The 17,528-nt window shown below is 51.9% G+C and overlaps 3 protein-coding genes across 15 annotated transcripts; 2 read left to right on the top strand and 1 right to left on the bottom strand.

Moving 5' to 3' along the window:
• Positions 1-349: 349 nt before the first annotated feature.
• Positions 350-3,988, top strand: ZNF513 (zinc finger protein 513). 3 transcript variants are annotated; one of them, XM_057741329.1, is made up of 4 exons: positions 350-461; positions 999-1,160; positions 2,138-2,725; positions 2,816-3,988. In XM_057741329.1, the coding sequence occupies exons 2-4, from the start codon at positions 1,136-1,138 to the stop codon at positions 3,640-3,642; spliced, it is 1,440 nt and encodes a 479-aa protein (XP_057597312.1). In that variant the 5' UTR covers positions 350-461; positions 999-1,135; the 3' UTR covers positions 3,643-3,988. The 3 variants fall into 3 exon arrangements, with proteins under 3 accessions (XP_057597312.1, XP_057597310.1, XP_057597311.1); XM_057741327.1 differs by lacking the exon at positions 350-461 and adding an exon at positions 472-747; XM_057741328.1 differs by lacking the exon at positions 350-461 and adding an exon at positions 828-912.
• Positions 3,989-4,096: 108 nt separating this feature from the next.
• On the bottom strand, positions 4,097-10,490 carry SNX17 (sorting nexin 17). 2 transcript variants are annotated; one of them, XM_057741332.1, is made up of 15 exons: positions 10,376-10,490; positions 9,109-9,183; positions 7,962-8,079; positions 7,382-7,446; positions 6,989-7,099; positions 6,800-6,890; positions 6,564-6,651; positions 6,254-6,323; positions 5,865-5,957; positions 5,565-5,768; positions 5,304-5,429; positions 5,062-5,139; positions 4,834-4,908; positions 4,700-4,741; positions 4,097-4,606 (listed from the first exon to the last, which is right to left on the bottom strand). In XM_057741332.1, exons 3-15 carry the CDS (start codon positions 7,969-7,971, stop codon positions 4,493-4,495), a joined length of 1,167 nt encoding a protein of 388 aa, XP_057597315.1. In that variant the 5' UTR covers positions 7,972-8,079; positions 9,109-9,183; positions 10,376-10,490; the 3' UTR covers positions 4,097-4,492. The 2 variants fall into 2 exon arrangements, with proteins under 2 accessions (XP_057597315.1, XP_057597314.1); XM_057741331.1 differs by lacking the exon at positions 10,376-10,490 and adding an exon at positions 9,648-9,867.
• Positions 8,694-14,600, top strand: EIF2B4 (eukaryotic translation initiation factor 2B subunit delta). Of its 10 annotated transcripts, none has more exons than XM_057741322.1 (13): positions 8,694-8,775; positions 10,497-10,540; positions 10,872-11,007; positions 11,208-11,414; positions 11,681-11,763; positions 11,962-12,053; positions 12,289-12,403; positions 12,602-12,678; positions 12,864-12,966; positions 13,210-13,337; positions 13,476-13,653; positions 14,054-14,234; positions 14,361-14,600. In XM_057741322.1, the coding sequence occupies exons 1-13, from the start codon at positions 8,766-8,768 to the stop codon at positions 14,558-14,560; spliced, it is 1,554 nt and encodes a 517-aa protein (XP_057597305.1). In that variant the 5' UTR covers positions 8,694-8,765; the 3' UTR covers positions 14,561-14,600. The 10 variants fall into 10 exon arrangements, with proteins under 10 accessions (XP_057597305.1, XP_057597307.1, XP_057597301.1 ...); XM_057741318.1 differs by lacking the exon at positions 8,694-8,775 and adding an exon at positions 8,798-9,060; XM_057741321.1 differs by lacking the exon at positions 8,694-8,775 and adding an exon at positions 10,052-10,123 and having other exon boundaries at positions 11,211-11,414.
• The last annotated feature ends 2,928 nt before the right edge of the window (positions 14,601-17,528 follow it).

Consider the following 17,528-nt stretch of genomic DNA (forward strand, 5'->3'; position numbering starts at 1 on the left):
CGGCCACCTACCCAGGGTGCCCTATCTGTATAGTTGACCCCGACCAGTAGCGTCTACCTAGTCCTTCCGTGTGGGTGTGTGTGTGAGCGCGCGCGCCTGCCCTGTGGTGTGTCAGAGTCAGGGAGAGGGGGCCCGCGTCTTGTAATTCCCTGAGCCGCTGGCAGGCTGGCCTGGCGTTACGGTTCATCCTCACCCCCGCCTAGCGTCGGGAACGATTTCCTCGTTCCTCCAGGGAGGGGTCAGGACCGGCTCGGCAGCCCTTAAGACTAAACCCAGCGGCTGGGTCTGACCTGCCCTCCTTGCCGGCCCGATTCCATCTGATTCCTGGTTGGCTCGCCCGTTTGCTTTCGTCACAATCACTTCCTGGTCACGCTGTGGACGCTTTCGCAGCGGCTGAAGCTTCCCACGGACTACGCGTCCCGTGTGGCTCTGCGGCAGCGGAAGCGGAAGCGAGTACGGAGGTACCAGCTGGTCTCCGTAGGGGGGGTAGGGGGCTCCATGAATGGACGCGGCGGCGGCGGCGGGAGCGGCCTGAGCTGGGCGCCGGGGCCAGGGCCGGGGGCTGCCCGGGACCCGCGCCGCTGCATGGGGGCGGCCCGCGGGCCCTGAGAGGAAGGGCGGGCAGGCCGAATTGGGAGGGGCGGGGCCGGGCGGCCGCAGGCCGGAGGCGCGTCGGGCTGGAGCCGGTCACGATGCCCCGAAGGAAGCAAAGCCACCCGCAGCCCGTGAAATGCGAGGGGGTCAAAGGTCAGGGGTCAGGGGCCGCGAGGTGGGGAGGAGCGGGGGTGGGGTCAGTGGCGTGGGTTCAGGTCTGGGTGGAGGGGGACTCCTGAGGGATGGGGTGGGCGATCTGGACTCCTAGCTTTCCATCAAGGTGCTAAGGGAACCCGAGAGGGTCTACGAGTGCGGGAAGTACGGTCTGCGAGGGCTGGCTCCCCGGGTGCGGAGGATGGGCACGGTTCCTGAGGGAGAATCTACAAGCCCCTTCCCCTCTTCAGCGGATACCGAAGACTCCCTTGACGAAGGACCCGGGGCCCTGGTATTGGAGAGTGACTTGCTACTAGGCCAGGATCTGGAGTTTGAGGAAGAAGAGGAAGAGGAAGAGGAGGAAGGTGACGGCAACAGCGACCAGCTCATGGGCTTCGAGAGAGACTCTGAAGGTGGGTTTGGGGGACTTACTTAAGGAAGTAAGACCGCTGGAACCCCAGCCTTTAGGAGACGGGTTAGGGTTTAGTGCCAGTGGGCGAAACACCGTTTCCTGCCACTGGGGCTGGTTTAGTTTAGATTTGAGCTAGATCTCTTCATTTGCCTGATGGTCTGTCACTTTGTTGAGGTAAAGTTCTGGGGCCTTGTTCAAAGGTGGAATCAATAGGACAGTAGAGGAATCACATGGAGCAACTGGTTAAAAGTAAATGCCCTTTCAATAACCTTGTCCTGCTCCTTAGCCCATTTCTTATATATGAGTTTACTTTGAAGAGGTTCAGGGAAGCAACCTCATTCAAGCTCGTACTTACATCTAACCTAACTCCCTCTCACCTGCAGCGTAACTCCTTTTGTATTGAGGTTTTAGTCTCTACCCTCAAGTATACTTCCACATTCCTTTTCCCTGTGATCTTAGCTTCACCCATCCTAATTTGTTGCACTACCTATGCACTAATGCCACTTCTGAAGGATGCTTTTGAAAGCCATTGAGGGAATCCATGTAAAAGAGAATCTATCCTTTAGGTTTAGAAGTGGTATTACATGCATTACTTTGTTTCCTCTTCCCTCCGAATTTTGTCTCTTAAGCTAGTATGGGGGTGATTATAAAATAAAAATTGACTTCTTACTGATAGAGGGATTAGAAAAAGGTCTTAGGCCTCTGCCTTGTGTATTACTTTATTATCCCAAGAGATTCATTTCAGTCTGTGGTCCACTGTGAGCCCTTGATCTTTTTCCATTCAGTGGACCTACGTACAACTCTGTCATCAGTGTGTTAGTCCATGCTCGGAGGTAGATAATTCATGTTGAATTTTTATGATCATTGAATTGAAGAGAGGGGAGGAGCCCAACAAGTGGGGAGACCACAAGTGAGAAAGGGAGTTTGGAGTCTGGTCCTGTCCTGTGTTGATGTCTCTTCTCATGTCTGTCTCACCAGGAGACTCTCTGGGGGCCAGGCCTGGGCTTCCCTACGGGCTGAGCGACGACGAGTCTGGGGGCGGCCGGGCACTAAGTGCGGAGAGTGAAGTTGAGGAGCCAGCCAGGGGTCCAGGGGAGGCCAGGGGTGAGAGGCCAGGCCCAGCCTGCCAGCTGTGTGGGGGGCCCACAGGTGAGGGGCCGTGTTGCGGGGCAGGAGGGCCGGGTGGGGGGCCCCCGCTGCCCCCACGGCTACTATACTCATGCCGTCTCTGCGCCTTCGTGTCCCACTACTCGAGCCACCTGAAGCGGCACATGCAGACACACAGCGGGGAGAAGCCGTTCCGCTGTGGCCGCTGCCCCTACGCCTCAGCCCAGCTCGTCAACCTGACGCGACATACCCGCACCCACACTGGCGAGAAGCCCTACCGCTGTCCCCACTGCCCCTTTGCCTGCAGCAGCCTGGGCAACCTGAGGCGGCATCAGCGCACCCATGCGGGGCCCCCCACTCCTCCCTGCCCGACCTGTGGCTTCCGCTGCTGTGCTCCACGTCCTACCCGGCCTCCCAGTCCCACAGAGCAGGAGGGGGCAGTGCCCCGGCGACCTGAAGGTAAAAAACCAGGGACCAAAGAACCTGGGACGTGGGTGGGTGGACTCAGGGGTACTTGGATTCATAGCCCAGGTCTCATTGTCCCCACAGATGCCCTGCTGCTTCCAGATTTGAGCCTCCATGTGCCACCAGGTGGTGCCAGTTTCCTGCCAGACTGTGGGCAGCTGCGGGGTGAAGGGGAAGGCCTATGTGGGACTGGATCAGAACCACTGCCAGAGCTGCTGTTCCCTTGGACCTGCCGGAACTGTGGACAAGAGCTGGAAGAGGGGGAGGGTAGTCGGCTGGGAGCGGCCACGTGCGGGCGCTGCATGCGAGGAGAGGCTGGAGGTGCTGCCCGTGGGGGACCCCAGGGCCCCAGTGACAAAGGCTTTGCCTGTAGCCTCTGCCCCTTTGCCACTCACTATCCCAACCACTTGGCTCGGCACATGAAGACACACAGTGGTGAGAAGCCCTTCCGCTGTGCCCGCTGTCCCTATGCCTCTGCTCATCTGGACAACCTGAAACGGCACCAGCGCGTCCACACAGGAGAGAAGCCCTACAAGTGCCCCCTCTGCCCCTATGCCTGTGGCAACCTGGCCAACCTCAAGCGTCACGGTCGAATCCACTCTGGGGACAAACCTTTTCGGTGTAGTCTTTGCAACTACAGCTGCAACCAGAGCATGAACCTCAAACGCCACATGCTGCGGCACACAGGCGAGAAGCCCTTCCGCTGCACCACCTGCGCCTACACCACGGGCCACTGGGACAACTACAAACGGCACCAGAAGGTGCACGGCCATGGTGGGGCAGGAGGGCCTGGCCTCTCCACCTCTGAGGGCTGGGCCCCACCTCACAGTCCCCCCTCTGTTCTGAGCTCTCGGGGCCCGACAGCCCTGGGTGCCGCTGGTAGCCGAGCTCTCCATACGGACTCACCCTGAACTAGGTCCTTCTCCCCTGGGGCTCTATGGGTTAGCCCTGACCCTCCTGTATGTTTTATACGGATGGACCAGAAGCCACGTTCTCCTTCCTCCCCCGCTGGCCAGGGGCTCCACACAGACTAACCTAGGCACTATATGGACCAGCCCAAACCCCACGGGCCGGGGGCCCATATGGACCAGGGGGCCTTGCCTTGACTGATGCACTTCATAAGCTCAGTGAGAAGGGCCCTGTGTTCACCTCCACTGTTCCCAGGGGTGGTGGAGGAACTGGCTGGGGGACTGTCCAGCCTCACACCTGTTTATTTAACTTATTTCAGTGCTTTATAATAAAGGAAACACTAACAAAGCCACGTCTATGCTGAGTTGGCAGTGGCAGGCATGGCTCGGCCTCACCCTCAGCACAGCAGTTCACGCTGTGATGGGGGAGCAGGGGCAGTGAGAGGGAACCAGAGGCAGGCAGCAATCAGGCTGAGTTTAATGATGGGGAGCTGGGCCAGACCATACACAGACCTCTGCCCATCCCCTTGGCTCATGGCCCCAAGAAGCCAGAAGCAGCCTGGAGGGGGGGCGGGGGGAGTTGTGGTTCATCCCCAGACAGGTAGCCATGGTCCCGTGGACTGTGTGCAAAATACTAAATGCTAATTTGGCAATGAGGGCCAGCTCTGAGCGATCTTTTGTATAGCCAGCCCTGGGGAGGGGAGGGGAGGGGAAGGGAAGGTGGATTAGGAGGCCCTTGGCTGAGAAGAGGGGACAAAAGAAAGGAAAATACCCCCGGTTTGGGGGATACAGGCACAGGGCAAATTTCTGAACATTCCTCCAGGGTAGAGGGCAGACATCCGAGCACTGGAGATCACAGATCCTCATCTCCAATGCCCTCGAAGGCGAAATTGCCGTGGACGTCACTGGCACTGGCATCTGTACTGGGAGTGCCAATCCCCCGCAAGCTCACGGCACTCAGCTTGCTCTGTAATAAAGGCAGGGTCGGGAGTCAGAGGGCTCAGGCCTCCCTGAGACCCCCTACAAACACCAACCTCACCAACCCTCGTGGGAAACTCACTGAGAGTTTGACCATGGGCTCCCGGCTGGCATCAGGTGACTCCTGGGGAAGAGGAGGAAGAGGTGTCAGAGACCTCCCTGGGGAGGTGAGGCAAGGGCTGAGGGCTGGGGTACTGACCAGGGAGTAGTACTTACAAGCAGCGGTGGGGACTTCACTGCTTGCTGGCTGTCTGAGCGTCTCAGGGTGCCCCCTACCCGCCGGCGTAGCATCTGAGAATGGAGACATCAGGTGCTGATGAGGGTGGGGTCGCTCCCTTTGGGGTTCCAACCCCTCCCCCTCCCTCTCAGGAGAAGCATCACACCTAGGACAAAAGGCAGCGAGAGCACAGTCACTCAGCTGCTTGGTCCACGCTTGCTGCTTACCTTCCTGATACTGCCGCCGGACTTCTTCACCATCAGTTCATCTACCATGGACTGCAAGCAGATGCTCATCATGATAGCCTGGGGGCGAGGAGAGAGCTCAGCCTGACTAGAGTGCTCATCCTGAGCCCAGCACCCCTAAGACAAGGGCTCCCACTCACATGGAGTCCTGGAAGCCCTAGACTTGGGTATCTAAGAGAGACGGTGCAATGGGCTCCAGAGGAGGCCTGAGGGTGGGCTCACACCTGGGGGCTGGTGATGGTGACCCACTGCAGCCGGTCCTTGCTCATGAGGTATTCAAAAGCCAGTTCCAGGCGCACCTCACCCCGGCCCCGACCTGGGCTGCCTGTGCCTCCGCTGGGCAATGGCACCTAGAAGAGGAAGAGGAATTAGGCCGAGTTCATTCTGATCAATGTGCCTCACCCTGACCCACTCCAGCCCATTCCTGAAGTTCAAGGCTTGCCCGGCCTCCAACCCAAAGGTCTCCCCCTCCTGCCCCAACTCACAGAGGAGGTGACCCGCCAGCACCGCATGCGGGTGACCCGGAAGGAGCCTTCACGGAGTTGCTGGCCAGGCAGGCGGAGCTGGAGGCTGAGCTCACTGTTGCCTGCGCTCACCACTACTGGACAGTCCTTCTCTGGGAAGTCAGCCACACAGGCGTCGAAGCGCAAGTAGCCATAGTGCCGCAGCGTCTGGGCCAGCCGCAGGAACTGAAACCCAGTTACCACACGGGATGGGTCAGGAGGGGAAGTGGGACAACCCAGAGGAAGCAAGCCCTTGCGGGGAGACAGAGAGGCAGGGCTCACCTCCTTCTTGGAGACCTTCTCTTGCAGTGATCGGAGCTGCCGCTGCTGCTCCTTGGTGACCAGAATCCACCCACGCTCAATGTCTGATACTGTCTACAGCAGAGACAGGGGGTGGGGGTTCAGGGCTCCCAGTCAGAGGTCCAAAGAAAGTGTCCAGTTACCTTCGTCCAGCCTGACCCCTAGCCCCAAATGGGAGCAAGCTCTCTGCAGAGAGTCCTTGACCATATCCGCTTACAAAGCAGGGAGAATAAAGGCTGTGCCAGATGCCCTGAGGGTATTCTAGGAACTTCCCCATGAACTGGCAGTAAAGCTACGAAAGGAGTGTTCTTGCAGAGTGGGAAACCAGAGCCATTTTCAGGGGAAGGGTTCTGAGGCAGCTCCAAGCTCACCTGAGCATAAAGCAGGTTCAGGCCAACCCGGTTCTCCATGACATCGTCATCATAGGCAGAGTCCCAATAACTGTGAGGCCAAGGGGTGGAAAGGGGTAATGGGGCTAAGCTGGGGGAAGGCAAGAGGTAGAATGGAAAACAGGCACAACAGGAGCAGTTCGGAACTATGGGGCTAGTGGTGATACAGTTGGAGGAAGCTTGGGAGGCCTGGTAGAAACACCCAGCACTACCCCCTTGTCCAGGTTATTCTTAATATGTGGCCCCATAATCCAGTCCAGCACCCTCTCCCTCCTCCAAGCCCAGCCCTGACCTCTTCCTTAACACAATCTTATACTCTTGACTCCGAAGACTGGTAACAGACACATAAGGCAGCTCAAACTCTTGCAACTTCCGTACAACTATGGGTATTAAAAAAAAAAAAAGGAAAATGTCATGAAACTCAGGGGAGGGAAATCAAGAGAGAAGCCCTGAGGAAATGCCACATTCCTGGGGGAGACAGGGAGGCAGATTCTCTACTGGAAACAGGGAAAGTCCAGAGAAACTCACACGAAAAGGCTCCATCCTCTTTTTCTCGAACTAGAAAGAGACTAAAGTATCCGATCAGGTCATCTGGAAGATCCAGCTTTGCAGCCACAGCCTAGGGATAGGGAAGTACAGCTCATCGTACTGGGTGGTTCCAATCACCTGAAGCCTGGGAACCTAGGGTGCAGGGGCAGTGTAGAACAAGTGCCTCACCTCCAGGACATCCTCAGTCTGATCTGAAGTTTGCACATTGACCAGAACTTTCTGCCCGTTGCTGAGCAGCACTTCCAAAGAGACCTCTTCTGTGGGGACCTGCTGTGTCTCCTGGTTGTGAGCATACACGGGAATGGGAGGCACCTTCTTGTTAACAACATGCCAGGCGTCTGGCTCTGACCCCTTCCCAACTATGTATTTGTAGGTCCCTCTGGTGCCTTTATTCTCAGCTGCTTAATTATAGGCTGGGTTTCCTTGATTTCATTGGTACAGCAGAAGCTCCATTCCATAAAGAAAGGTGCCAGGATGACTCCTCTGTACCCACCTCATTAAGATGATGTGGCCCTGTAGGAAGGTGCTTCCCTTAAATCTTGGTCCCACCCAAAGCCTTACCTGTTGTGCCCGACGCAGGAAACTATTGAAGGTCTCACTGCTTCCAAGCAATGGGTCTTGCCGAACTGTGGGGACAAAAGAATGATGTTCTAGTAACTTAAGATTCCCTCTTGGCTCCCCTCAGTTCTCTTCCTGGTAGGCCCCCCAGGTCCCCTTTCCTGGGATGATGGTGGCCTGTCACATCTCCCAGCTGCCCTCACCTCAGTTACTGTTTGCATAAATTCTCCACCTGCCCCACCCCTGGCTACCATCTAGTTGAGTCCAGTCTATAGAACTAGAGAAAAGTAATGTTCATCTGAAGCACATCAGATACAAATTAAGTTCTCCCCACCAATCAAAATTGCTTTAAGACTATTTAGTGCTCTATTAGTATTTCTCATAGATGTCAGTGCCCAAATTGCTTTGCTGGTACCTAGATGCTAGAGCATCCTTGCATGCTATTTACTTTTGCTAACTTAACAGATCAAACAAGAGGCTTCCCAGATCTACAAATTCCTTTAGGACCTTCTACAGAATCAGCGGTTTGAATCTCTCTCCATAGTCCTCAACAGTCAGCCTAAAGTTCCCTCCACACACTCACCAGCTTGCATGTACTTCTCTAACTGCTCTCTCCTCTGTTCTACCTCAGCAGGTGTCAAAGAGAAAAGCTTCTTTGGGGGAAATGCAGGAAGCACATTGGCCCCATACTCCTTCCGTAGCTATTTGGAGAAAGAGATACAACTCTTCACATAAACATAGCAAATGAGAAGAGGCAATCCACATTCATAACGTTCTCTTGGGCTCCCCTTCCCTTTCCTCAGTCCCTGCTCCCCTATCTACCCTGCTCATCCAAGAAATGATTCCTTTGGCAGGGGCAGCATCCCAAGGGAGCCATTCCTCTGTCCTAGATATATGTTCTTTCCAATCTTACAGTGTACAAGTCAGTCCCTTCACAGTGTGGGGAGGGTTTGTATAGGGCCAGGGCCTAGGGAGCCCCTTGATTATGTAGTAAGGCTGTGTTCAATGAACCCTCACAGGAAGCAAAGGGCTTTAAAGGGAAAGTTTATGTGCACAGACAGTTAAGTAATAGCTAAGTATGTTCACGAAGTATCTTAAGACTTTAAGGGACTTTACAGATCAATGAATCCATTTTTCAGTTTAGAAGATGAGGCCCGAAGAAATCAGGTAACTTGCTCAGGGTTGCACAACTAGTTAGTAGAGGACTCTGTACCGAGTTAAATATGAAGCTCACAATCTGGCGAGAACAGAGAAACATTACATCACAGACACATAAGGATAACTGGAACAGCTACACCCACTCAGGTGAGTCAAGGAACGCAGTGGGAAACTGGTGAATGGTTTGTATCAACATGAGCAGGGAAAAGAATTTCAAGCTGCAGCTCGGATGACAGAAGGTAAGTGCTTTGGCAGCGGAGGGGGAAGGGCTGTCGGTTTCTCCATGCACAGGCACAGGCACAGGCAGTGTACAGGCTGTGTAAGATGGGGACAGAGAAGCAGGAAGGAGTATGTGAGTATAAGGAGGAACAGTTCGAGTGGCAGACATTAAGCTTCGCAGGGAGTTCCCCGGAAATGTCAGACGATAAGTTAAAATACCGAACCCTTCTTTGTGGCAGTGATTAAAGGGGAACTTCGGCCTATGGGAGAGCAACGAGGAGGGAAATGGAGACACTGGCGCCCAGGTGAGGAAAGGGCTTGAAGCTGCCTCAAGGCAGGGGTGCTGGTCCCACCTGCTCGTGCAGCCCCAGGAGCTGGCTGTAGCGCACCCGACAATGCAGGACTCCATTCACGTGAATGTTATAGGCCTGAGAACACAAAAGCAGGCAAGCATTTTAGGGTCGCGGTATGGGCGACCCCCTTGGGAACCCTGGCCGGAAGTTGCCTGGCACAGCTCCGCCTGAGTAACGCGCCGAGATCTTCCAAGGGTTGCCAGTCGATTTTCCCCAGAGCCAGGTCCCAAAGCAGAAGGACCGGTCGGGGGAAACCCGGGCTCTCGGGCTGCAGCCTTCCTCCCCAGGAGGCCAGTAACGCCCACCAGAGTAGCCGCGGCCCAGCTGGGGCAGGCGATGCGGCCGAACAAAGGACCTAAAGGAGCTGGGGCGACCTCTGGACGAATATGAGACGTAATATAAGCTCCCAGCTAGGCCGTCGGGAGTCGGCAGCCTGGGACCAGGCCCGAAAGGTGGCGGCCAGACCTCGCAGGCCGCTCGGAGAGGGCTCCGGCCCGTTATCCCCGCCCCTGCCCGGCCGGGCTCCGGCCGCTCCTCACCACGTAGGCGGAGCCGCCGCTGTCCCCGCTGCGGGACTCGGTTTCAGGAATGGAAAAGTGCATGTTCCCTGCGGCAGGGCCTGGCCGGGCTCCGGACTGAGGGCTGCAGCGGCTTTGCACGCTCGCCTCCGCTCCTCAGCGCGTCGCCGCAGCCTCACTCGCCATTTTGGGGGGGTTTGAGATCGGAGGTGGGAAGGACTGGGGACGTCCGCTCTGGGGCGCAGCGCCTCCGGCATCCTGGGAACTGTAGTCTAAAGGGCAAGAGTCGACTGCCGGGATTGGGAGCCCGAAGTTGAGATGGCCCTTAACGCGACCCGTAGCCCGGGGCAGAGCCGCAGAGCACGTCGGGGCTTGTAGTCCGCTTCGGGCTGCGCGCCTCCGCTGTCGGCCCAGGGGGCGCTGTAGTCCCTGTGACCCAGGCGGGCGGAGCCTAGCGCGGGGAGTGATGGCTGCCGTGGCTGTGGCTGTTCGCGAGGGTGAGTGAAGGGCCGGGCGCACAAACAGGTACGCGAGCGGACGGGCTCCGGACGGCTACCGCAGGGCCCTGAGTCCCTCTGGGCCCTGTCGTTCGGTTTCCGCACCACGCCGGACTCTGGCCCGCACTGCCTCGGGCGCACTCCGCGCCGCATTACCGGGTTGTTTCTGCGGGAAGAGTGCGTGCCCCCTGCTTCCCCTCGGCCCCGCCGCGATCCCGCCGCGCACTGCGTCCCCACGCGGATCCGACTCACCTCCCGCCTGCTGGCGGAGCCGTGGTCATGCCGACCCAGCAGCCAGCTGCGCCGAGTACGTGTCCCCCCAAAGCCTCCCGGAGCCTCTCTGGTTCACTTTGTGCCCTGTTTTCTGATGCAGACTCGGGATCTGGGATGAAGGCGGAGCTTGCTCCTCGGCCTGGGGTGAGTGAGGGTGCCCTCCCTAGCCGCCTGTGTGGCGGTGCGCAGGAGGCTGTGTCAACTTCAGTCCGCCCCAACCTTCATTCCCGTTTCACTTTATTTCTCGGTAACACCAGGGGATTTTACAGAGCTTTTTCAGCCCTAATGGTAATGTGATTAAGACCTGGAGGAGAAACTTCGATCCCTGTGGGCTCTAAGCTTGTAACATACCTGTTACAAGCCGGGGAGACTTAGGGAGGATTAGGGACCTTGTGGGCGTCTAGTACGTATCCAGTAGTGTTTATTCATTTTTGAAGTTGTTGGGAAAGAGCAGTATTCTATGTCTGTGTCTTAGGCAGGGGGGAGGGAGATGACCCAAGAAGAAAAGCTGCAGCTTCGGAAGGAAAAGAAACAGCAGAAGAAGAAACGGAAGGAGGAAAAGGGGGCAGAACTAGAAACTGGCTCTGCTGTATCTGCAGCCCAATGTCAAGGTGCGGGTTATTTATTTTTTTTAAAGGGCTGGGCTGTGGAGCTGGCAAAGGGATGTGGTGGGAGAGAAAAGGGGAGACAGTACAAAGTTGGTTTGAACAAGTGAAAAGGGAAAAAGTTTACATAAACAGGGAAAGAAGCTTTGGTTGGGGCATAGTTGTTACCTGTCTCAGGCCTGGGCACCTCTTTCTTCGACCTTTAGTAGGCCCAACCAAAGAGCTGCCAGGACTGGACGGTCAGTTGGGTGCTGCCAAGGAGAAAGTTCCAGCAGGTCGGAGTAAAGCTGAACTTCGAGCTGAACGGCGGGCCAAGCAGGAGGCTGAGCGGGCCCTGAAGCAGGCAAGAAAAGGGGACCAAGGAGGGCCACCTTCTCAGGCCTGCCCCAGCACAGCTGGAGAAACCCCCTCAGGTATTTTCCCTTTGTTTCAAGACCTCTTTTGATTTGAATGCCTGTGTCTGCTCAGCCTTCCCCACCGTAAAACAGCTCCCAATTATCACTTTGGTTCCCACAGTTCACAGTTCTCCCCCCAACCTCATCCTGCCCTTGTTTCTTTTTCTTCTCTTTTGTCTCGTTTTCTCCCCTCTCTCAAATTTTTCTTTGTGTCCCTTATGCCCTGGTAGCAGATTTCTCATTATCACCTACAGTGTCTTGAAAATATGATTGTTATCTTCTAGGAGTGAAGCGACTGTCTGAGCACAGTCAGGCTGATGAGCCCACACTTCTCAGAAGGCTTGTTAAAAAACCAGAGCGACAGCAGGTAGGAAGTGGATTTGGTGTGTGGCCAGAAAGAGCCTAGGGAGACGGAATAGAGGGACGAAAGCTGCTCAGGGCAAAGTGAGACCCTGGAAAAGGATGGGCGTTTGGGTCAAAGCAGGCTCGCTGTCTTTTTCCTTGCCAGCATCATCGCATAGTTTTAAACTCTGAGCCCTCGGTCCTGTTCCCCTTTTTTGTCAAGGTTCCTACACGAAAGGATTATGGATCCAAAGTCAGTCTCTTCTCCCACCTACCCCAGTACAGCAGACGAAACTCTCTGACCCAGTTTATGAGGTAGGATCTTACGAAATTGTCACAATTTTTAAGTCTGAGGAGTTTTAGTAATTCTGTTTTGAAAGTGACTGGAAACTTGAGGGTGGATCTGTGGGAAGAAGCATGAACACAAGGCAGAACTCTGGAGGAAATGGGGGTGTCTGTGCGAGTGAAGGAGGTTCCTTTTCATCAGGGGCAGGTGGGCGGTAGGTGCTCAAGTTCCCTTGCACAGTGTGTGACACCGCCATCCCATCAGCATCCCATCCTCTGTGATCCACCCAGCCATGGTGCGGCTCGGCCTGCAGTATTCCCAGGGCCTGGTCAGTGGCTCCAATGCCCGGTGCATTGCCCTGCTTCGTGCCTTGCAGCAGGTATGTCCCATCCTGTTCCCTCTTATGACCCAGCCTCACCTTCCCCAACACCCTAGCGTCTCTCACCCAAAGTATTCTCTGGGGGGAAGAGGGAATGACTCCACCTGCAGAAGACTTTCCTCAGAGAAGCTTACCCTATCCCCTTTTCAGAGACTTTTGTCAAGGGGCATTTAGCTGATTACCTTGTGTACCCTATAGGTGATTCAGGACTATGCAACGCCTCCCAGCGAAGAACTGTCAAGGGACCTAGTGAATAAACTAAAGCCCTACTTCAGGTAAGGACAACCACTGCACATCCACTCTTAGCCCCCACCTTGCTCAGTCCTTTTCTTGGACTCTTTTTCTTGCTCTTCTACCTCTATTTTCTTTTTCTGTCTTCTCTTTAAAAGAAAATGTTTTTAAATATGAGAGCTTCGTGAGCTATGACGGGTTGCACAGATGCAAGGTGTTGTTGTTGTAGCTTCCTGACTCAGTGCCGCCCCCTGTCAGCGAGCATGTACAACGCCATCAAGTTCCTTAACAAGGAGATCACTGGTGTGAGCAGCTCCAAGCGGGAAGAGGAGGTGATGAGTATGAGGAATGAGCAAGGCATGCACCCGGGGGATAGAACTGGAAACATGTTCGGGACTCCCAGGAGGGGCAACTCTCTGGTCTGCCTGGTCAAGGGTTAAGGAGGTGGTTGGACTGTGTGACCTGGGCCCCCTTTAGGCCCACCATTATATACATATTCAAGCATCCAGCATGATAATCAAAGGAAAAAAAAAAGGTGTCCATTTTTTGTTCCCTAAGTATCTTACTCCATTTAGGCCAAGTCAGAACTTCGAGCAGCCATTGATAGATATGTACGAGAGAAGATTGTGCTTGCGGCTGACGCAATCTCACGCTTTGCTTACGAGAAGATCAGTAATGGAGATGTGATCCTGGTATATGGATGGTATGGGCCAGACCCTATGACTGAGAAAATTGGGGAGTGAAATGATCTGAAGAAGGGAGTTCCCCTTTGCCCTTTAGGTGTGAGCCGACCATCAGTCAGTGACATTTATAACTGAATCCTCCTCTCCATTCACTGCAGCTCATCTTTGGTATCACGAATTCTTCAGGAGGCTTGGGCTAAGGGCCGGCGGTTTCGGGTGGTAGTGGTGGATAGTCGGCCACGGCTGGAGGGAAAGCACACGCTACGTTCTCTCATCCGTGCTGGGGTCCCTGCCTCCTATGTGCTGATTCCTGCTGCTTCCTATGTGCTCCCAGAGGTGAGGGCAGAGAACAGGGACTCCAAAGTTGGATAAAAGTAGTATAGACATAGTCTCGCCTTCCCAACATTATGATTATGTAGAAATACTAGAATTATATATTTATGTTTATATTTAATAGGAGAAACATCTGCAACATGTTATATAGCATGTCTAGCTCTTGCAAGAACCTTATGTTAAACTAGCAGCCACAAGAGGGAACAGGGCAAAAGTAACTTCAGAGTTTATTTTTTTTTTTGTGGGCGGTGTGATGAGTTAATGGTCAGGTGTTTTCCAAGAGCCATTATTAAGATTTGTTACTCATCATCTTCATATTGTTGTCCTGGGTAGGAGTTGGAAACCTTATTCTGCATTGGTCACACATGACATTGTTTTTCCTTGTCTCTACTGTCCAAAATAGGTTTCTAAGGTGCTATTGGGAGCTCATGCACTCCTGGCCAATGGGTCTGTGATGTCACGGGTAGGGACGGCACAGCTGGCCCTGGTGGCACGGGCTCATAATGTGCCAGTGCTGGTCTGCTGTGAAACGTACAAGTTCTGCGAGCGTGTGCAGACTGATGCCTTTGTCTCTAATGAGCTAGGTAAGGAGGCCCAGGAGGGCAGAAGAGAAGGTTCCAGGGACCTGAGGAGATTTGGGAGGGAGAGGGAAGGTTGAATTACAGCTTATTTTTTTTTAAGTACATAAAAGGGTACACCTCCCATTGCAGATGACCCTGACGACCTGCTGTGTGAGCGAGGAGAGCGTGTGGCCCTGGCTGACTGGCAGAACCACTCATCCCTACGGTTGTTGAATCTGGTCTATGATGTGACCCCCCCCGAACTGGTGGATCTGGTGATCACAGAGCTGGGGATGATCCCTTGCAGTTCTGTACCTGTTGTCCTCCGAGTCAAGAGTAGTGACCAGTGAGTGGGGGAACACAGGGTCAATAAATGACATACTTCCTACACATAGCAACTCTGCTGCCTTTTCTCTCTTTTAGCATCGCCACCACTTAGGAGTCCAGACTCTCCAGCCCCTCTTAGCACCTGCTACCAACCTCAGACAAATCTTTATGAAGATGCTCTCAGGTGATTAGCTCCATGCCAGTGCTTTGGGGCCAAAGTGAAGGTCAGTAGGAAACCAAAAGTGAGCCAAGTCATCAACCATTTAGTGGCCATCTATGTGGCAGACACCGAGCTAGATATGGGGAGGAGTATAAGGACAAATAACAGTCCTATCCTTAGCATTTTAGTATTATTATATTAATATTTATATTAAACCAATACATTGATATTTATATTAAATAGCTACACAATAATATATTAACATTTTGTATCTTTAGTATTAAGTACTTATTGTGTGTCATAAACTGTTGTAGTTCATTTCTTATTCATTTAGGAAGATTAATACCACTCTATGAAGTGTAAAAACAGATGGAAAACTGAGGTACAGAGTGGTTAAGTTACTTGCCCAAGGTAACACTAACTAAACTGGCCTGTGATCTCAGGCATTCTGGATCTAGAGACTGTGCCTTTAATTTTTATGCTATCTGCCATTAAGGAGTACTCATCATGATGGAGGAAGACACGATATCTATAGTATGAGGTAAATTCTGCTAGTAGTATGAACAGAGTTCATTGGAAGCAACTCAGGATGTTGCCAGGAGATCTAGTGAGGTTGGAGAAGACTTCACAGGTAACATCTGACCTAGTCTTTGAAGGATAAGAAGTTTCCCAGTTGGAAAAGAAGGAGAATGCAGATCACCAGAGGAAATAGACTACAGAACAGGCCTTAAAATGACTGGCCAATTCCAAAGTGTCAAGTAGTGTGGTAAAGCTTAGAACCGAGGCTTATGTGGACAATTAGTGATAAAGCTGCTAACAGAGGTTGGATTGGGTCCAGATTGTGAGAGTCTAACCATTGTGGTTAGCCTAAAAAAATGGAAGAGTCATCCATTTTGTGTGTGTATGTGTGTGTTTTATTGAAAAATTTCAAGCAGCATAGAACTGCAGTGAACTATGCAAAGAATCCTCATCACCAAATGCGGTAATTATCAAGATTTGCCACATATGCTTTCTTTTTGTTTCCCTTTTTTTCCTTGCTGAAGTTGCATTAGAGCAAATCCCAGTCATTATATCATTTTACTCCTCCAAACGTCAGTATGTCTCTAAAAAATATAGAAACTTATCGTCATTACACTTATTAAATTTTTCCGTATTGTCCAATCCATAATCAAATTTCCTTGATTGTTTCCAAAGTGGCTTTTTACAGTTGAATCAAGATCCAAACAAATGCTTACATTACATGTGGTTATTTTGTCTTAAATTTTTTGTAATCAAAAGCAGTCTCCCCAACTCTTTCTTTTCTCATGACGTTGACTTGTTCCAGGAACCAGGTTGATTATGTTTCATACTGCCTCACCATCAGGTTGGTTGGTCCATTTTCAATGATGAATGGGTCCAGGTGTTTTAAAGTTTCCCAACAAACTTTCATTTAGTGGTTTTATCCACTTTTGATTGTTGCCTGAATTATCTCATTAGAGGATGCAACATGGTAAATTTTTTCCTGGCTATGTCATTACACAATTACTAGCTGATAATCTTCTATAAAGAACTTCCTCTTGTCAGTGACTATTCTGAATTACAATTCATACTGGAAAGGCAAGATAAATGCTTAATTCTTTCTTTTTAATTGCCGGTTCTTAGGAATTGATCACTAGTTACTTACAGTGGCATATACAATGAGAAGTTGTTGAATTTTTGGCTTTCTCTCTATAAAGATCTTTATGAATTCATAGTTTTTTACATATGAGCATACCACTCAATCATCAAAATTAAGCAGAGGTTCAACAGGGTCAGCTCTGTGCTTTAGAAAGGTAACTGGTAGAGATTAGAGGCAGAGAAACAGATCAGTTAAAAAAAGATTGCCTATCAGTCAAAATCACAAATGCACCTAAACTTTGGTCCAGTGATTCTGCTTCTAGGAATTTATGCTAGCCATATAGTTGCACATTTGAAGTAACTTAGATACAAGGTTATTTATAACAGCATTGTTTATAATAGCAAAAGACTGGAAACCACCTAGATATCCATTAATAACAAGGACTAAATTATACTCCATTCATATGATTACATACTAAGCAATCATAACAAAGAATAAAGGTTTTTATATACAGAAACGGAATAGTCTCCAAGGTACACTTGTTTAAAGAAGTAAGGTGCAGGACAGTGTGTGTAGTTGCTATTTGCATTTAAGAGGGGAAATATTCCCTAGTCGGGGAACTAGATCCCACATGCTCCCCAGTGTGGCCAAAAAGTAAAAAAAAAAAGGGGGGGTGGGGGAGATATATATATGTATTTGCGTGTGTATAAATACAGAACATATCTTGGACTTGTAACAAGAGAAGTGCCTGGGTGGATGTGGTCTGGGAGGCTGGAGAGAGAGGTGGAAGGTACTCTTCACTTTATACCCTATGTATCTTTTGAATTTTGAGCCATGTGAGTGTCTTATCCCCCAAATAAGTACAATTATTAATATAAAAAAGATTTTGCAAAAGTTGAAGTCAAAGATAGTCTCATCTGAGGCAACAGGAATGGAGAAGAGTCAGATTTGTTCGTTACAGAAGTAAATGCTTGAAAAAGTTCTTAATAAAAAAAGATAAAGAAATAAATAAGTGCTTAAAGTTGTAAAGTTGGGAGCTGTCCATCGGACAAGCATTGAAAATACCATGTATTAGAGGAACTGCAGCCTCGGCTGCACCCAATTTTGCACTCAGAGGAGACGGTCCTAAGTCACAGCGCAGCCTTAGCTTGTCTTTAGCCCACTTAAGGCGAATGGGATGGGATTACCCTTGCTCCAGCTTTTAAATCTTAGCTAGCTTCTCCTATGCTTTTCT

This window comes from Hippopotamus amphibius, chromosome 7 (assembly GCF_030028045.1).
Source record: "Hippopotamus amphibius kiboko isolate mHipAmp2 chromosome 7, mHipAmp2.hap2, whole genome shotgun sequence".
NCBI lineage: Eukaryota > Metazoa > Chordata > Mammalia > Artiodactyla > Hippopotamidae > Hippopotamus > Hippopotamus amphibius.